The sequence below is a fragment of the Hemitrygon akajei genome, chromosome 5 (genome assembly GCF_048418815.1).
Source record: "Hemitrygon akajei chromosome 5, sHemAka1.3, whole genome shotgun sequence".
NCBI classification, from domain to species: Eukaryota; Metazoa; Chordata; class Chondrichthyes; order Myliobatiformes; family Dasyatidae; genus Hemitrygon; species Hemitrygon akajei.
This window is the reverse complement of record NC_133128.1, coordinates 116,443,207-116,462,013: the sequence shown is the minus strand read 5'-3', so window position 1 is coordinate 116,462,013 and position 18,807 is coordinate 116,443,207. Positions and strand designations below refer to the sequence as shown.

The 18,807-nt window shown below is 48.5% G+C and overlaps 1 protein-coding gene across 2 annotated transcripts in view; it reads right to left on the bottom strand.

The window, feature by feature from the left end:
• The window catches only part of LOC140728085 (uncharacterized), a 28,502-nt gene extending 10,492 nt beyond the window's left edge, over positions 1-18,010 (bottom strand). For both annotated transcript variants that reach the window (XM_073046272.1, XM_073046273.1), the window contains exons 1-3: positions 16,109-18,010; positions 6,323-6,595; positions 764-934 (exon numbers count right to left, since the gene is read on the bottom strand). In XM_073046272.1, the coding sequence (XP_072902373.1) occupies positions 764-934; positions 6,323-6,595; positions 16,109-16,517 (853 nt within the window). In that variant the 5' untranslated portion in view covers positions 16,518-18,010. The remainder of the gene's footprint in view (positions 1-763; positions 935-6,322; positions 6,596-16,108) is intronic.
• Between the last annotated feature and the right edge of the window lie 797 nt (positions 18,011-18,807).

Genomic DNA, 18,807 nt, shown 5'->3' with positions numbered 1-18,807 from the left:
CCATTGTGCATTTCCCTGAGTACATACGCTCCAAGTTTACGCTCCCAAGTTCTTGCCTAATAGCGTCATAATTCACCTCCCCCCCAGTTAAATACTTTCCAGTACCATCTGCTCCTATCCCTGTCCAAGGCTATGTAAAGGTCAGGGAGGAGTTGTGGTCACTGTCTCTGGAATGCTCACCAATCTGTATATGGAGGAGCTGCCAAAGGAAGTGATTGAGGCAGGTAATAAAGCACTTAGGTACATGGATAGGAAAGGTTTGGAGGGAGATGTGCCAAATACAGGTGGATGGGACTAGCTCAGATGGGCATCTTGGTTGGCATGGACTGGATGGACCAAAGAGCCTGCTCCTGGGCTGTATGACTTTGACCATAGGGTAGCTGTGGAAGTGGAATGGGATCGTTTTTATTTTATTTAGTGATACAGCACAGAACAGGTCCTTTCAGCTCACTGAGCTGTGCCACCTAGCAACCTTGTTTAACCCGCGCCTAATCACGGGACAATTTACAATGACCAGTTAACCTACTAACCGGTATGTCTCTGGACTGTGGAAGGAAACCAGGGCACCCAGAGGCCACATGCACATGGGAAGAATGTAAAACATTCTTACAGATGATACTGCAATTGAACTCCAAACTCCAAAACCCTGAGCTGTAATGGCGTCACACTAACCACTCCGCTACCGTGGATTGATGGGGTCGCTGTGTCGTCACTCTCACATCCCCCCTCCCTAAACCCTGCACTTTCTCTCTCTCCCTCTCACCTGAGAAGAGTACCCCGTGGTCGCACGTCTGGTACATGCGGCAGGATTTCTGAGACCGCAGCTGTTGCCGGTGACACCGCCGAGTGTTTTTGTTCAGCTCACAGTCAGCAGTGGCGGGGTTGGGGCTGCTGATCACCAGAGGCCGGGGGCAAGGTGCGAAGCCCTTCTGTTCTACAAGGAGAAGAAAGCGAATAGCACATTGGCCCTCATTAGTCGGGTGACTGAGCTCAGGAGGTAATGTTGCAACTCTATAAAACTCTAGTTAGATCACACTTGGAAAATTGTGTTCCATTCTGGTTGCCTCATTATAGGAAGGATGTGGAAGCTTTAGGAGGAGATATGCCTCTACCTAAGGAGGTGTAAGGCACTCTTTCCCTCTGCTAGTCTGCAGGTCAACCTTGGGCAAGGTGTAGCACCTGCTTAGCCCCCGATTACCATGGGAGCAGGTGGTGGATGGTCGTATGAGCAGCTGGTGCATATCGCGTCCTAGTTATGTGATCACTGACACCAGGCAGACAATCTCTGAAGAGTATTGATAATGCCCAGAGTCACCCATCCTGTAAAGATTCTGCCCAGAAGGCGGCAATGGCAATCCACATCTGCAGAAAAATTTGCCAAAAACAATCATAGTCATGGATAAGATCATGACCACCCACATCATACAACATGCACATAATGACCATGATGATGATGTGGAAGCTTTAGAGAGAGTGCAGAGGAGATTTACCAGGATACCGCCTGGATTGGAGAGCATATTTTACGAGGAACAATTGAGTGAGCCAAGACTTTTCTCTTTAGAGCAAAGGAGGTTGAGAGGCAACTTGATAGAGGTGTACAAGATGATGAGGCATAGATAGAGTAGACAGCCAGAGACCTTTTTCCCAAGGTGACAATGACTAATGTGAGTAGGCATAATTTTAAGAAGATGTCAGAGGTAGCTTTTTTTACCCAGAGGGTGGTGAGTGTGTGGAATGCCCTGCCAGGGGTGGTGGTAGGGCAGACACATTAGGGGCATTTAAGAGACTCTTAGGTAGGCACACAGATGAAAGAAAAATGGAGGGTTACATGGGGAGGAAGGGTGATATTGATCTTAGAGCAAATTAAAGTATTGGCACAACATCGTTCTGTTCTATGTTCCATGTTAGTCCCAGACACATCCAGGCAATTCCTCTGAACCTGCGTGGATTCTCAAGGAGAGGAACAGGGAAGTCCTTGATCAGAAGAACTTAAAAGTGCTCACATCACTAGTGTGTTGGATTCTTCCTACAATGCACTATGATCCTGTCACACATTTACTCCAGGGATGAAGAGAAGTCCTTCAGTCAAAGGATTAGTCATCTTTTCTCTCACAACGATAACAACTGGGGTTTCTCTCATTTTATGGCATTGAGGGAAGCCACTGATGCTGAAGAAAGTTTCATAGAAGATGGGCAGAAAAATGACAGATGGAATTTAATGCTGATAAGTGTGAGGTCCACTTTGGGAGGACAAACCAGAGTAGGACTTGCATGTTGAGCAGTAGGGCATTGAGCAGTGTAGTAGACCAGAGGAATCTGGGAATATTGATCCATAATTCAGTGAAAGTGGCATCACAGGTAAATAGGGTCACAGCGAGAGCTTTTGGCACATTGGCCTTCATAAATCAAAGTACTGAGTACAGGAGTTGGAACGTTATGTTGGAGTTGCATAAAACATTGGTGAGGCCTAATTTGGAGTATTGTGTGTTAAGATGGTCACCTACCTACAGGAAAGCTATCAATAAGATTGTAAGGTTGCAAGGATATTGCCAGGACTTGAGGACCTGTAGGGAAAGGTTGAATAGGCTAGGACTTTATTCCCTGGAGCATGGAGAATGAGGGGAGATTTGACAGCAGTACGCAAAATTTATGAGGGTATGGATAGGGTGAATGCAAGCAGGTTTTTTCCTGGGTGACCAGAGGCATGGGTTAAGGGTGAAGGGTGAAATGTTTAAGGTGAACCTGAGGGGACAGACTTCACTCAGAGGGTGGTATGAGTGTGGAACGAGCTGCTGACAAAAGTTCAAGATGCAGGTTTGATAGAAACATTTAAGAGAAGTTTGTATAGAGACATGGATGTGAGGGGTACGGCGAGCTTTAGTACAGGTGTAAGTTTATAGGTCTAGGTAGAAGAACAGTTTGACCTGGACTAGATGGGCAGAAGGGCCTGTTTCTTGGCTGTAGTTCTCTATGACTCTATAGACGATGACAAGGTTACATTTGAAGTCTTTGTATAGGCTGAGGTACTACGTGCGTGGAATTCCAATAAGCACACAGGATTGCAGGACGAAGGAGCAGCTTGGTACGTGAATAGTTTCTTGCGGAGGTTGCTCTTCACACAGAAACTTGCAAAGGATGTCTACAATGCCAATGGAATGGGATGATTCATCCAAAAGTTTCTCAAAGGGTGTTCTATAAGCTACAACCCAGTGATAAAGCTGCCAGAACTAATAAATTATGAAGTTTTTTGACTAGGAAACATCTGTTTTATGTAATGTGATGTCTTAATACCATTTATAATGAGGAGAATAAAATGAGAGGAGCAAAAGGCTGCAGATACAACGGACAATCTTCTGGAAGAACACAGTGGTTCAGGCGGCACCTGTGGGAGAAGACAACCGGAAACATTAACAATTCCTTCTCCCTGACAGATACACAGGATCGGGAAAAGTTGCAGACTCTGACAGCCTCATCATGGTGACTCGCCTCCCCAGCATTGATGACACCTTCAAAAGGTGATGCCTCGAAAAGGCAGCACCCATCACCGAGGACTCCCACCACCCACATCCTCTTTTCATCAGGGAGAGGTACAGGAGCCTGAAGATACACACTCAGCGATTCAGGAACAGCTCCTTCCTCTCCACCATCAGATTTTTGAATGGAAAATGTACTCATTAAAACTACCTCACTATTTTTTTTCTTTTATTTGCTCTATTTTAGATAATATATTTACATTTACTCATCCATGCACACATACTCACATATAATTAGTGCAAAATATATCACTGTAAATTGTTGTTTTTTAAAATTATCCTGTACTGTATTGCTGCCGCAAAATAACGTATTTCACAACATATGCGAGTGATATTAAACCTGGTTCTGATTCTGAGATTCTGCTGGGCCCGTGGAATTCTTCCAGCAGATAGTGTGCTGCTCCTGATCCTCGACCACAGTTTACAGTTGGAGTCAAAAGATCGATTGAGGATCAGGAAGATGAGGCTTGCAGAAGGATAATTTTAACCCAATTTTGTGCTCCATTTCATACCTCCCAGTCAGGACATTTCCCCCTTCCTGGTGAGTTTGGTCAAAGTTACTCAATCCACTTTCTGATAAAACGTTGTTCAAATAATTAAAGCTAGAGTTCATCAGGGGGGTTTTAGAATAATGAAGTTTTCTGAGATTAATGAAATGAGGAAGAAATCTTATTAGAAAACCTAGAGTAAATTTTACTCTGTATCTGTGCTTCCTCTGCCCTGGGAGTGTGTGATAGGACAGTGTAGAGGGAGCTTCACTCTGTATCTGACCCTGGGAGTGTGTGATGGGACAGTGTAGACGGAGCTTCACTCTGTGTCTGACCCTGGGAGTGTGTGATGAGACAGTGTAGAGGGAGCTTCACTCTGTGTCTGACCCTGGGAGTGTGTGATGGGACAGTGTGGAGGGAGTTTCTCTCTGTATCTGACCCCGGGAGTGTGTGATGGGACAGTGTAGAGGGAGCTTCACTCTGTGTCTGACCCCGGGAGTGTGTGATGGGACAGTGTGGAGGGAGCTTCACTCTGTGTCTGACCCTGGAAGTGTATGATGGGACAGTGTGGAGGGAGCTTCACTCTGTGTCTGACCCTGGGAGTGTGTGATGGGACAGTGTGGAGGGAGCTTCACTCTGTGTCTGACCCTGGGAGTGTGTGATGGGACAGTGTGGAGGGAGCTTCACTCTGTGTCTGACCCCGGGAGTGTGTGATGGGACAGTGTAGAGGGAGCTTCACTCTGTGTCTGACCCCGGGAGTGTGTGATGGGACGGTGTAGAGGGAGAGTCACTCTGTGTCTGACCCCGGGAGTGTGTGATGGGACAGTGTAGAGGGAGTTCCTCTCTGTATCTGACCCTGGGAGTTTGTGATGGGATGGTGTAGAGGGAGATTCACTCTGTGTCTGACCCTGGGAGTGTGTGATGGGACGGTGTAGAGGGAGCTTCACTCTGTGTCTGACCCCGGGAGTGTGTGATGGGACAGTGTAGAGGGAGATTCACTCTGTGTCTGACCCTGGGAGTGTGTGATGGGACAGTGTAGAGGGAGCTTCACTCTGTGTCTGACCCTGGGAGTGTGTGATGGGACGGTGTAGAGGGAGATTCACTCTGTATCTGACCCCGGGAGTGTGTGATGGGACAGTGTAGAGGGAGCTTCACTCTGTGTCTGACCCTGGGAGTGTGTGATGGGACAGTGTAGAGGGAGCTTCACTCTGTGTCTGACCCCGGGAGTGTGTGATGGGACAGTGTAGAGGGAGCTTCACTCTGTGTCTGACCCTGGGAGTGTGTGATGGGACGGTGTAGAGGGAGAGTCACTCTGTGTCTGACCCCGGGAGTGTGTGATGGGACAGTGTAGAGGGAGTTCCTCTCTGTATCTGACCCTGGGAGTTTGTGATGGGATGGTGTAGAGGGAGATTCACTCTGTGTCTGACCCTGGGAGTGTGTGATGGGACGGTGTAGAGGGAGCTTCACTCTGTGTCTGACCCTGGGAGTGTGTGATGGGACGGTGTAGAGGGAGATTCACTCTGTATCTGACCCCGGGAGTGTGTGATGGGACAGTGTAGAGGGAGCTTCACTCTGTGTCTGACCCTGGGAGTGTGTGATGGGACGGTGTAGAGGGAGATTCACTCTGTATCTGACCCCGGGAGTGTGTGATGAGACAGTGTAGAGGGAGCTTCACTCTGTGTCTGACCCCGGGAGTGTGTGATGGGACAGTGTAGAGGGAGCTTCACTCTGTGTCTGACCCTGAGAGTGTGTGATGGGACAGTGTAGAGGGAGTTTCACTCTGTGTCTGACCCTGGGAGTGTGTGATGGGACAGTGTAGAGGGAGCTCCACGCTGTGTCTGACCCTGGGAGTGTGTGATGGGACAGTGTAGAGGGAGCTCCACGCTGTGTCTGACCCTGGGAGTGTGTGATGGGACAGTGTAGAGGGAGCTCCACGCTGTGTCTGACCCTGGGAGTGTGTGATGAGACAGTGTGGAGGGAGCTCCATGCTGTGTCTGACCCTGGGAGTGTGTGATGAGACAGTGTAGAGGGAGCTTCACTCTGTGTCTGACCCTGGGAGTGTGTGATGGGACAGTGTAGAGGGAGTTTCATTCTGTGTCTGACCCTGGGAGTGTGTGATGGGACAGTGTGGAGGGAGCTTCACTCTGTGTCTGACCCTGGGAGTGTGTGATGGGACAGTGTAGAGCTATCCCTGCCCTGTGAATGTGACATGCGATGTAAAAAGAGTTTTAAGTTAAGCGGTGCTTTCACTGGAATTGAGCGCTCATTGTGGCCACGGTCTGAGGGCTTGTCGACACCAACCTACACAGCGGAGTCTCTGCTCTTTGTTTTCGTCCTTCTGTCCCACCACCAATGGCACAAAATGTATTTCACACAGACCCTCAAGGCGCTCTTCCCTGCGGGACCGGGGCCCAGAGCTGCCTGCCTCTCTCTTCCGGCGACTGCCGGCCACTCGGCCCCTCAGCCTCCTCCTCGCTCGCTCCGTGGTGTTCTGCCGCTCAGCGCGGCCACTCCTTCTCTTCAGCAAGTTCTCACAGCGGCTCTTCAGGGCTAGTGTCATGCACTCGTGGTTACCTGGGCAACAGGACACAGTCGTTAGGGAGGGTACTTATTTATTTTGTTCCTATATCTCATATTGACTTTTGCCGCTCACTGCACTGCAGCCACAGATTACCTTGGCCTTCACCGGAAGACATGGTAGTTGGTTAAGAAGGCATATGTATGTTTGCCTTTATTATTCAGGCAATGAGGTCAAAGTCAGGAAGTCAGGTTGCAGCTTTATAAAACTCTAGTTAGGCCGCATTTGGAGTATTGAGTGCAGTTCTGGTCTCCCCATTATAGGAAGGGTGTCGAGGCTTTGGAGAGGCTGCCTGGTTTAGAGGGCATGAGAGGTTGGACAAACCTGGGTTATTTTCTCTGGAGCGGTGGATATCTGATAGAGGTTCAGAGTAGACAGAGTCGAAATGTCTATTACCAGAGAGCATGTGTTTAAGGTGAGAGGGGGTCATTTCAAAGAAGATGTGAGGGACAAGTTTTTTTTTCATGCAGAGAGTTGTGAGTGCCCGGAACGTGCTGCGGGAGTGGTGGTGGAGGCAGAAATGTTACAGGCTTTTTAAGAGATCTTTGGGTAGGCACCTCTCCCTGTAATTCAGTCCCTGAAGTCCTGGCAACATCCACTCTTTGTGTAAAAAATCCTACCCCTCAGGTTATAATGGCTTCCTCCTACATAGTTTAAACCTCTTCCCTTGTTTTTAATACACCTACCGGGGTGAAAAAGTTACCATCTATCCTATCTTCAAGTGGAAGAAATGCTACACCTGCCCTTTCACCTCCATGCAGGGCCCCAAACAGTCCTTCCGGGTGAGGCAGATCTGATGGGGTCATCCACTGTTTCCGATGCTCCCAACGTGGCCTCCTCTATCTGACATAGATTGGGGGACTGCTTTGTCGATCGCCTTTGCTACATTCACAAAAAAGCAGGATTTTCCAGTGACCAACCATTTAAATTCTCCATTCCCATTCCGACATGTCAGTCCACGGCTTCCCCTACTGCCATGATGAGGTCGCTCTCAGGTTGGAGGAGCAACACCTCATACTCTGTCTAGGTAGCTTCCAACCTGATGGCATGAACATTGATTTCTCCAAATTCCAGTAATTTCTTTCCCTCCCCCTTCCTGCTTTTTCAATTTCCCCGCTCTGGACTCCCTCGTACTTCTTTTCCTCAACTGTATAATACCTCTGTCTAGTGCCCCTCCTCCTTCCCTTTCTCCCACGGTCCATTCCCCTCTCCTATCAGATTCCTTCTTCTCCAGCCCTTTTCCGTTTCCACCAATCACCTCTCTGTTTCTCACTTCATTCCCCCCCCCCCCCACTCACCTGGTTTCACCAATCACCTTCTAGCTTGTACTCCTTCCCCTCCCCCACCTCCTTATTCTGGCTCCTTCCCCCTTCCTTTCAGCACTGATGAAGGGTCTCGGCCTGAAACGTCGACTCCATAGACGCTGCCTGACCTGCAGAGCTCCCCCAGCACTTTGTGTGTGTTGCCAGCACCTGAAGTCCAGGGAACTTGCAAAAAAATTTGATAAAGCTGTTATTGTGGCTCATCTTCTCGGTTCCAACTCAGATTCATTCAGATGCCGGAAAACAGATGTAGCCTAACAGGATAGGTGGAGTGAGCTAAGGCCTTTCCCTTTGGAGTGGAGGAGGATGAGAGGTGACTTGATAGAGGTGTACAAGATGATAAGAGGCATAAACAGAGTGGATAGTCAGAGACTTTTTCCTAGGGCGGAATTGGCTAATGTGAAGGGGCATAATTTTAAGGTGACTGGAGGAAAGTATAGGGGGCATGTCAGAGGTAGGTATTTTAAACACAGAGCAGTGGGTATGTGGAACGCCCTGCTAGGGGTGGGGGCAAAGGCAGATACATTAAAGAGAATCTTAGATGTAAGAGTTACATGGTTGAGAAAAAAATGGAGGGCTATGGGGGAGGGAAGAGTTACATTGATCTTGGAGTTGGTTAAAAGGTCGGTACAACATTGTGGGCCAAAGACACTGTACTGTACTGTGCTGTAGTGTTCAATGTTCTACAACCATGTAATCATGACTAGAGTTTCCCAGGGTTGTGCAATCTACAACTAGAGGGTACAATTTTAAGGTGAGAGAGGAAAGATTTAATCGGAACCTGGGGGGCAGGTTTCCCATCCAGAGGGTGGTCAGTATAACGAGTGAGCTGCAGAGGAAGTGGTTGAGGCAGGCAATTTAACAACATTTAAAAGATATTTGGACAGGTTAAAGATTAAAAGATTAAAGATGAGCTTTTTTTGTCACATGCTCATTGAAACATTCGGTGAACAACCAGCACAGTCCAACGTTGCCCCACATTGTGCCACGACTTTCCAACCCGTACGTCTTCGGAATGTGGGAGGAAACTGGAGCACCAGGAGGAAACCCACGCGATCACAGGGAGAACGTACAAACTCCTTACAGACGGCAGTAGAATTGAATCCCGATCTCACAGTTGGCACAGTAAAGTGTTACGTTAACTGCTGTGCTACTGTGCAAATGGGGCTAGCATCATCGGGAATCTTGGCTGGTATGAACGTGTTGGGCCGAGGGGCCTGTTCCCCTGATCTATGATCCTATGACAATCAAACAGTACAGAGAAAAGACCAAAACGACTTCTAGCAACTAACTAGATACAACATTAATCAATACATTTAACCAGGACCAGGAAAGAGGAGATTGAGGCGTGCAAGGCTCCCCACACCCTTTCTACAGGAGCAGCACCAAGTGTGTCCTGTCTGTCTGTATCATTGTGTGGTATGGGAACTCTAAGGTATCAGACTGCAAGACCCTACAGAGGGTAGTAAAAATCGCCGGGGTCTCCCTCCCCTATTTGTGACATTTACCAGGAGCGTTGTATATGAAGAGCTTGAATTTTTGTTGAGGATCATTAACCCCCCCCCCCCAACAATCTCTTTGACCCTCTACTGTCAGGAAGGAGGTACAGGAGCATCAGGACTGGGACTGCCAGACTGGGTAACAGCTTCTTCCCTCAGCCTGAGAGACTAATGAAAATCCTGTCACCACTTAGGTCTTGTCACTCGAACAGCGAGCTGTTTACTGTTTACCTGTGCTGTGCACTCACTACAAGCATTTTGAGTTATACACTCAAGTGACAATAATCTTGATCAGAATCAGGTTTATCATCTCTGACGTACGTGGTGAAATTTGTTGCTTTGCGGGAGTGGCAGAGTGCAGTAACAAAACAGAACTAGTAAATGGAGCCTGAGACAAATATTGATGCCGTGCTCATGGACCATTCAGAAATCTGATGGTGGAGGGGCAGAAATGTGAAAGTGGAGAGTGCGATTCGGAGACCCGGACCAGGGTCAGGAGGTTGGAGGCAGAGGCTCAGTGATGGTTTGTCCTGTGGTTGGAGGACTGTGTGTGTGTGTGTGTGTGTGTGTGTGTGTGTGTGTGTGTGTGTGTGTGTGTGTGTGTGTGTGTGTGTGTGTGTGTGTGTGTGTGTGTGAGAGAGAGAGAGAGAGAGAGAGAGAGAGAGAGAGAGAGAGAGAGAGAGGGTGGGAGGGAGGAACAGGGTTTGCTGTGCCATTGTTATTGCATTTTATTGTTGTTCTGCTGAATATTGTGGGCATGCTATGTTGGCGTAGGAATGTGGGATTGCCCCCAGCACATTTCATAAGGTGTGTTGGTCATTAATGAAAACAACGTATTTAATTGTACATATGATAAACAAATCTGAATCTGAATCGATTCCTAGCACCAATGGTTAAAATCATTGGGGTGGGGGGGGGGGGTTAATTTCAAAGGAGATGTGAAGGGCAAGTGTTTTTACACAGAGAGTGGTGGTTGCCTGGAATGCTCTGCCTGGGGTACTGGTAGAGGCAGAAACATTAGGGACTTTTTAAAGATGTTTAGACAGGAACATGAATGTGAGGAATATGGAAGGATATGGACATTGTGTAGGCAGAAGTCAAGTCAAATTTATTTATATAGCACATTTAATAACAACCCAAACACAAAGTACACTGCAGATGCTGTGGTCAAATCAACACGTACAAAAGCTGGATGAACTCAGCAGGTCCTCAGATGAACGTTTCGGGCTGAGACCTGCTCATTTCAACGGATGCTGCCTGACCTGCTGAGTTCATCCAGCTTTTGTACGTAATAACAACCCATGTTGACCAAAGTGCTGTACAGATCAGAGCAGATAGCTAAAATCATAAATACAAGAAACACAGACATAACCAACCAGACAAACAGCTTATAGGCACAAAAGAAACAACACAAGGGCCTAGGCACAAGCCAAAAATCAGCCAAGTCAGGAGGATTCAAATGTTAGTGAATAAAAGTAAGTTTTGAGCCTGGACTTAAAAGAGTCGATGGAGGGGGCAGATCTGATAGGGAGGGGAATGCTGTTCCACAGTCTGGGGGCTTGCAACAGCAAAGGCGCAGTCACCCCTGAGCTTAAAGTTAGATCGCGGGACAGCCAGGAGCCCCAAGTCAGCCGACCTGAGGGACCTGGGAGTAGAATAAGGTGTTAGAAGGTCTGCGATATAGGAGGGGGCCAGCCCATTTAGGGCTTTATAAACAAACAGGAGAACGTTAAAATCAATTCTAAACTGTACTGATAGCCAGAAGAGGTTAGTTTAGTTAGCCATGTGATTGATTCAGCACATCACTGTGGGCCGAAGGGCCTGCTCCTGTGTTGTACTGTTGTATCATAGGACCAAATGGCACGAGGCTTCATGGAACCAGACATAAAGGTGTACTGTATGCAGAGGTACACACCCCAACACACGTACACTTTAAACAGGCTCCCCAGAACCTGCTTCGATGCTCACTCACACAGAGGCTCAGTAGGTGGCTGGAGGAGGTGTGGTGACCGATGGAAACATCCTGTCCTGTATCTGTGCCAAGCAAAGAGGGGCAACTCTTAGTCAGAGGCCTCTGCAGCTACAAAGCTTCCGCCCTCCGTCAACATACTGACTGAATGTGTGAGGATTTCCCTCTGCACTGCAGCTCAGGCAGAGTTCCCGTTCCAACTCTGATGGGGAAAAGCTGCAGAGGGTTATAGACTCAGGCCCCATCATGGGCACAACCCTTCCCACCACAAAGGCAGAAGGCAGGACCCTCACCACCTACGACATGCCCTCTTCTCATTTCTGCTATCAGGGAGGAGGTACAGGAGCCTGAAGAGACACACTCAATGTTTCAGGAATAGCTTCTCCCCCTCCGCCATCAGATTTCTGAATGGTCCATGAACACTGCCTCAACTTTGTGCTCTCTTTTTGCACTGGTTGGGTAGTTTTTTAATATATTCTAACTTTTTATGTCATGCACTGCCACAAAACAACAAATTTCACAACATATGTCAACGACATCTATTCTGATCCCGAGTTCAGAGTAAATTTATTATCAAAATACATGCAGTATGTCACTATACATGACCCTGAGATTCATTTTCCTGCAGGCTTTCACAGTAGAACAAAGAAATACAATAGAATCAATGGGAAACTACACACAAACAACCAATGTGCAAAGGAAAACAAATTATGCAAGTAGTAATAATAAATAAATAAGTAATGCTGCATCTGTGGAGAGGAATAAACAGTCAATGTTTCGGGCCGAGACCTTTATGAATCCCGATGAAAGGTCTCGGTCATCTGTTCATTCTCCTCCATAGATGTTCCTGACTTGCTAAGTTCCTCCAGCACTTTGTGTGTTACTCTGAGGCAGCATGGTAGTGTAATGATTAGTGTAACACTTCACAGTGCCAGCGACCTGTGTTCATTTCCCACCATCGCTGCTCCCCGGTGACCCGTAGACGCCCAGCTCACCAGCAGCCTATCCAATGGAAACAGTGGCCAAAGAGAACACACCGGAACCTGCCTTCCTCGACTCAGAAAGCATCTCTTTCCCAAACTCTCTGTCCTGGAGCCCGTCTGCTGGAACTGGCAGGAGGAGATTCACTCTGGTCTTTGGGTACACAGCACTTGGCTCACAGATACAGTATCAATAAGCGTATCCCAGGCAGGAGTGGAAAAGCAACTAGCAGGCCCCTTGACCCCACCCATGGGTACTCTCACATCCTACTTACTACAGCACATGAGGCCATTCAGCCCAGGCTGCCTCCCAGCATGCAATACCATCATCTCCTCCCTCGTCCCACACTCACCTCAGAACATTGAACAGCACATTACAGGCCAGTCGGTCCACGAAGTTGTGCAAACCTTTTAACCTACTCTAAGATCAATCTAACCCTTCCCTCCCACGTAGCCCTCCATTTCTTTTCATCCATGTGCCTATCCAAGAGTCCCTTAAATGTCCTTAATGTATCTGTCGCTACCACCACACCCAGCAGCACGTACCACACACCCACCACTCTCTGTGTAAAAAATCCTACCTAGGGCAAGCCCACTATATTTTCCTTTGACCTCTTTAAACTTATACTCATTTCCACCCTGGGAAAAGGTCTCTGGCTGTCCACTCAAAGCATGCCTCTTATCATCTTGTATTCCTCTATCTAGTCACCTCTCATTCTTCTTCGCTCAAAGAGAGAAGGCCTGCTTGCTCAACCTATCCTCATAAGACATGCTCTCCAATCCAGGCAGCACCCCTGGTAAATCTCTGCACTCTCTCTAAAATTTCTAGATTTTCTCTCACAGCCTTGTCAACATCCTCCCCCCTCCACACTCCCCCTATTTGATTCCTCAACCCCTCAGCTACACACCACGGGCAACTCATAGCCGCTAATTAACCCATCAGCCTCCATCTCGATGGAATGAGGGGGAAATCCTGAGCACCCGTGGGAAACGGGAAGAACATACAAACACCACAGTGCCAAGGTCTGCAACTGTGAGCCAGCCTCTCTATCTGCCAAGCCATTGTGTGTCCTGACACTTCCCATCCTCCCTTCCACCAGAACGTAATCGGAATTCTCTGTTCTCACTCTCTCCATATACACCCATCACTGTACTTATGGCTCTTGGACATTTATTTTTAAACATTGCTTTTGGAGGTTTACAAAGTTATGAGAGGTATAGAACTTTATTCCCTGGAACACAGGAGAATGAGAGATTTGATAGAGGTATACAAAATTATAGGGGTATCAATAAGGTAAATGCAAGCAGGCCTTTTTCACTGAGGTTAGGTGAGACTAGAATTAGAGGTCATGTGTTAAGGGTGAAAGGTGAAATGTTTAAGGGGAACAGAAAGGGGAAGTTTACACTCTGGGAATAGTGAGATTGTGGAACAATCGGCCAGTGAAAATGGTGGGTGTGGGTTCGATTTCAACATTCAAAAGAAACTTGTATAGCTACAATGATGGGTATGGAGGATGATGGGACTAGGCAGAATAAATTGACATGGACTAGATGGGCTGAAGGGCCTGTTTTGGTGCTTTATGACATTTATCTGTTGCCCTCTTTTAGGTCCTTTCCACCAAACCCCACTGGTTACTGGTTAATCTCTAACCATAAGTCTTCCAACATGGCGGACATGTTGGCACTGGAACGTGTGGCGACTCTTGCCAGCCGCCCCACCAGTACATCCTTAGCTTGTGTTGGCTGTTAACTCAAACAACGCATTTCACTGTACGTTTCCATGTCCATCTGATAAATAAATCTGAATCTAAATCACAGCAAAGACCATTCAACAATAACTTGTATTTATGTGGCAACCTTAAAACTAGACACTCTCTCCCCCCATCGCCTGTTGGACAGAAGACACAAAAGCTTGAAAGCCAGACTCAAGGACTGCGGTTACGGCACTACTGAATGGTTCTCCAGAACGATAAGATGGACTCTTGAACTCACAATTTATCTTGTTACAATCTCGCTCCTTACTGTCTATCAGCAGCACTGCACTTTCCCTGTAGCTGTTACACTTTATTCTGCATTGTCACTGTTTCACCTTGTCCTCCCTCAATGCAGTGTGTAACGATCTGATCTGTATGAACAGGATGCAAGACAAGCTTTTCACTGTATCATGGTACATGTGACAATAATAAACCAATTTACCAAATTACAGTAAAACGTCCCAAGGTAATTATCCTGGAGATGTTGTTTGACACACATTTCAAACCTGGTTACTGAGACAAATGTTTGAAGCCTTGGGCAAAGAGACATTGCACGAGTATTGTACAGGGAGAGAGCTGGAGAGCTTTACTGAAGGAATCCCTGCCTAGAAGTCCCAGCACAGACCCAAGTGCTTCTGTGTCACAGCTCTAGAGATCCGGATTCAATCCCATCACCAACACTGTGTGTGTGTGGAGTTTGCATGTTCTCCCTGTGACCATGTGTGGGTTTAGACCATCGGGCAAAGGAGAAGAATTAGGCCATCTGGCCCGTCGAGTCTGCCCTGCCATTGTATCAGGTCTGGATTCTAATGTGTCTGCAAGAAGATAAACCTCAAGGTTGTATATAGTATACATACTTTGATATTAAACGTACTTTGAACATTGATTTATCATCCCTTTTAATCCCATTCTCCTGCTTTCTCCCCGTAAAATTTACTGCCCAGACTGATCAAGAATGTATCACTTTAAATATACCCAATGATTTGGCCTCCACAGATGTCCGTGGCAATGAATCCACAGAGTCACCAAGATCTGGCTAAGGAAACGCCTCCCCTTTCATTCTTGTGACCCTCCAGCTCATCCTTTCTTAGATGAGGCACGAAGTTGCTCACAATACTCCAAAGGTGACCTGAGCAACACTTCCGGTTTCCTCCTGCACTCCAAAGACGATGGGTTAACTGGTCACTCTAAATTAGCCCTGGGGTGTGGGGAAGGTCAGGAGAATCTGTCAGCTGCTCAAGTCCATCTGTGCAGAGCTGGAATGAAAAGCTTAGCTTCACAGGCACAGAGAAATTCGCAGCAGAAATGGAAACTAAACAGACTGACAGAGGTGTACAAGATGATAAGAGGCATAGACTGAGTGGATGGCAGGGACTTTCCCCCAGGGCAGAAATGGCTAATACCAGGGGGCATCATTTTAAGGTGATTTGAGGGAACCATGGGGGACGTCAGAGGTAAGTTTCATTTGCACAGAGAGTGGTGCGTGTGGAACACCCTATCGGGGTGGCAGATACATTAGGGACATTTTTAAAACACTTAGGTAGGGACATGGATGATAGAAAATATTGAGAGTAATGTAGGAGGGAAGGGTTAGATTGATCTTGGAGTAGGTTAAAAGAACGAAGCAACATTGCGGGTTGAAGGGCCTGTACTCTGCTGAACTTTTCTATGTTCTAAACATACATCATACACAACTTTTACAAGAGAAAAACATGATAAGAACAAAAGTAAAGTGTGGACTGTGGGTTAATTGTACGTTAACCTACCAGTGTGTAGGTAAGAGGGAAAACACGAGTTGAATAGACCATTCAGCATGATGAAATATGAGGATCGTCAGGGCAGGACGGCGACAGAGAGATGGAATGAGGTGAGAATTGTACAGTTCGGGTGGGGAGGGGTTGGCTGACACTGACGATGGGGGGGGGGGGAGACTGGTATTTGTGGGAAGGAAGGGCTGGTACGGGAGGACGCGCTGCTGTCCTTACCTAAGTAAAGTCCATCGCGTGCCCCACAACGCCGCTCGTTCACACTGAAGTCGACAAAGAAGACAGTGAGGGGGTGTCCGAAGCTGAGCTCAGGGCTGGGGTCCAGGGTGAGGACAGCATCGTGGGCTGTCCCCAGGCTAAGGCCGGAGTCTGGCAGGACGGTCAGCAGCTTCTCACCAGCCCGGGGTTCCGCCGCGTACACCGCCACCTCTGTCTGCGGCACCTCAGCCAGGCGACGGCACTCCGCCTCTGACAGGAAGGAGGCCCTCCGGCACAGGGAGCCCCGCAGGTATCCCAGTCCGGCCGTCGACCAGCGGTGCAGCCGCGCAGCCTTGAATTGCGACCCCTCGCCGGCCCGCACCTCCGCCAGGACTGCTGCGCAGAACAACCACTCCCAGTGACGGCACATGGTGGGGCAGCACCGGCGACCTGGAATCCCGGGCTCGGATCTAGCTGGGGATGCGGAGAGGCCAGCCGGTCACAACAGCGCAGCGTGGCGCATTTGGTGCAGCCTTGCTCACACCCGCACCCCTTCCCTCTCTCCCCTCGCGGTGGCTGCAGGAGGGACCGAGCTGCAGAGGTGACTGATTCGGAGTTTGTGTGGGAGCTGCTGTGTGAGAGTGCAGGTTTGGAAACTCAATCCCACCCTCTAGAGACTGACATCGGAAGAGGGCGGGTCTCGGGATTCTGCTCTGCTCCCACAGACTTCCCAGCACAAGGGTACAGTCACCCCACACTCGGGAAGAGGGAGACAGCCAGAGAGAGAGAGAGAGAGACAGACAGACAGACCGACAGAGACAAAGAGAGAGAATGGGAGAGAGACAGAGAGAAAGTGAGAGAGGGAGAGAGAGAGAGACAGACAGAGAGGAAGAGAGTGTGTGACAGAGCAGAGGGGGTTGAAAGAGAGTGAGACCGTCAAGACAGTTTCTGGTAGAGGGAGGGGGATTTACAGTGAGTCTGACAGAGAAATGGATAATCCCCTGTGGATTCCTCACAAGAGTCAAAGGGGGGTGCGAGGGAGAAGGGGAAAGACAGAGTGAGAGAGGAAGAAAGACGATGTGACAGGGAGAGGGAAAGAGACAGGGAAAGGCAGAGAGAGAGAGGGTGACAGACAAGAGACCAAAAGAGAGTGTGTGGGGGAAAGATTGAGATTGCCCAGACGGTTTTCTCTTAGAGAGAATGTCGTTTACAGTGTCTCAGAGAGAACTGGAGGATCCCTGTGGACTGAGAGAGAGTTCCTCTCACAAGTCAGGGAGAGAGGGGGAGGGGGTCGGAGAAGGGCTTAGACGGAGAGAGAGAGAGAGAGAGAGAGGGAGAGAGAATATGAAAAGAGAGACAGAGAGCAATCAAATGAGTTTCTGAGAGAGGGAGAGCGTGCATGAGAAGGGGAATTAGAGAGATGAGAGAGAGTGAGAGAAAGAGATTGTCAAGGCAGTTTTCTCTCGGGGAGAATGTCATTTACAGTGTCACAGAGAGAGAAATGTAGAATTCCCTGTGGATTAAGGGGGAGATCTTCAGAAGTCAGAGAGATGGGGAGGGGGCACGGGAAAAGGGGCGAGACAGAAAGAAGGAAAGTGTGAGAGTAAGAGGCAAAGGGAAACAGAAAGGCAGAATGAGAGGGAGACAGATTAAGAGTGAGTGTGAGAGAGAGAAGAGGAGAGAGAGGGAGAAAGAGGGGGAAGAGGGAGAGAGGGAGAAAGAAGAGGGAAGAGGGAGAGAAGGGGAAAGGGAGAGAGAGGGGGAAAAGGGAGAGAGAGAGAGAGAGAGAGAGAGAGGGGAGAGAAAAGGGAGAGAGGGAGGGAGGGAAAAAGAAACACTGTTAAGGCAGTTTTCTGTGAGAGACAGTATTGTTTACTTGTCCCAGAGAGAGAAATGGAGAATCCCCTGTGGACTTTGAGAGAGTTCCTCTCAAAAGTCAGAGAGGGGAGGGGGGCAAGGAGGGGAGGGAGGGGTTGGGGGGGAGAAGAGGGAGAGACAGACAGGGAAAGGAAGAGAGACAGAGATCAAAACAGAGATTGTGTGTGTGAGTGAGAGAGAGAGAGAGAGAAGGGGGAGGAGGGAGGGAGAGGAAAGGAGGGAAGAAAAGGAAGAAAGACAGATCAAAACAGATTGTGTGAGAGAAAGAGAGGACAGGCAGAAGGAGAAAGGGGAGAGATAGAGAGAGGGCGAGACACAGAGAAAGGGACAGAGATGGGCAGAGAGAGGGAAAGAAAATCAGAGACAGACGCAGAGAGTGCATCCCTCACGCAATTACTATGATGGAGAGAGAGGAGGGGAGAGGAATAAGCCTTCAATGGGGGTGTTGACATCAAGGAAACAGCCACCCGGGTACATTTTCCCACATTGCCACTAAGTCAGAGGTTGGGAAGACTTTGGCACTGACGAGACAATGACTTTACTGAGGGACCCCTGTTCCTGCTGAGAATGCGGCCCAGCTCAGGGACAATTCAGGGGTAGTAACGACATGTGAGGGTGATGAAGAGGAGAGGGCAATGAGGTCGAGGAGTGAGGGTATTGGGAAGAGGGAAGATGATGGGAAGTGTGAGGTTGCTGGGAAGGATGAGGGTGAGGGTATGAGGAAGTGCAAGGGTGAAGTTGTTGGGGAAGGCGGTGGGGGTGAGGGGGAGGGAGGTAGGTGAGATAAGGTAATGATGGGTGTGAGGGTGAACTCTGCGGAGAATGGGAGTGTGTTGGGGAGG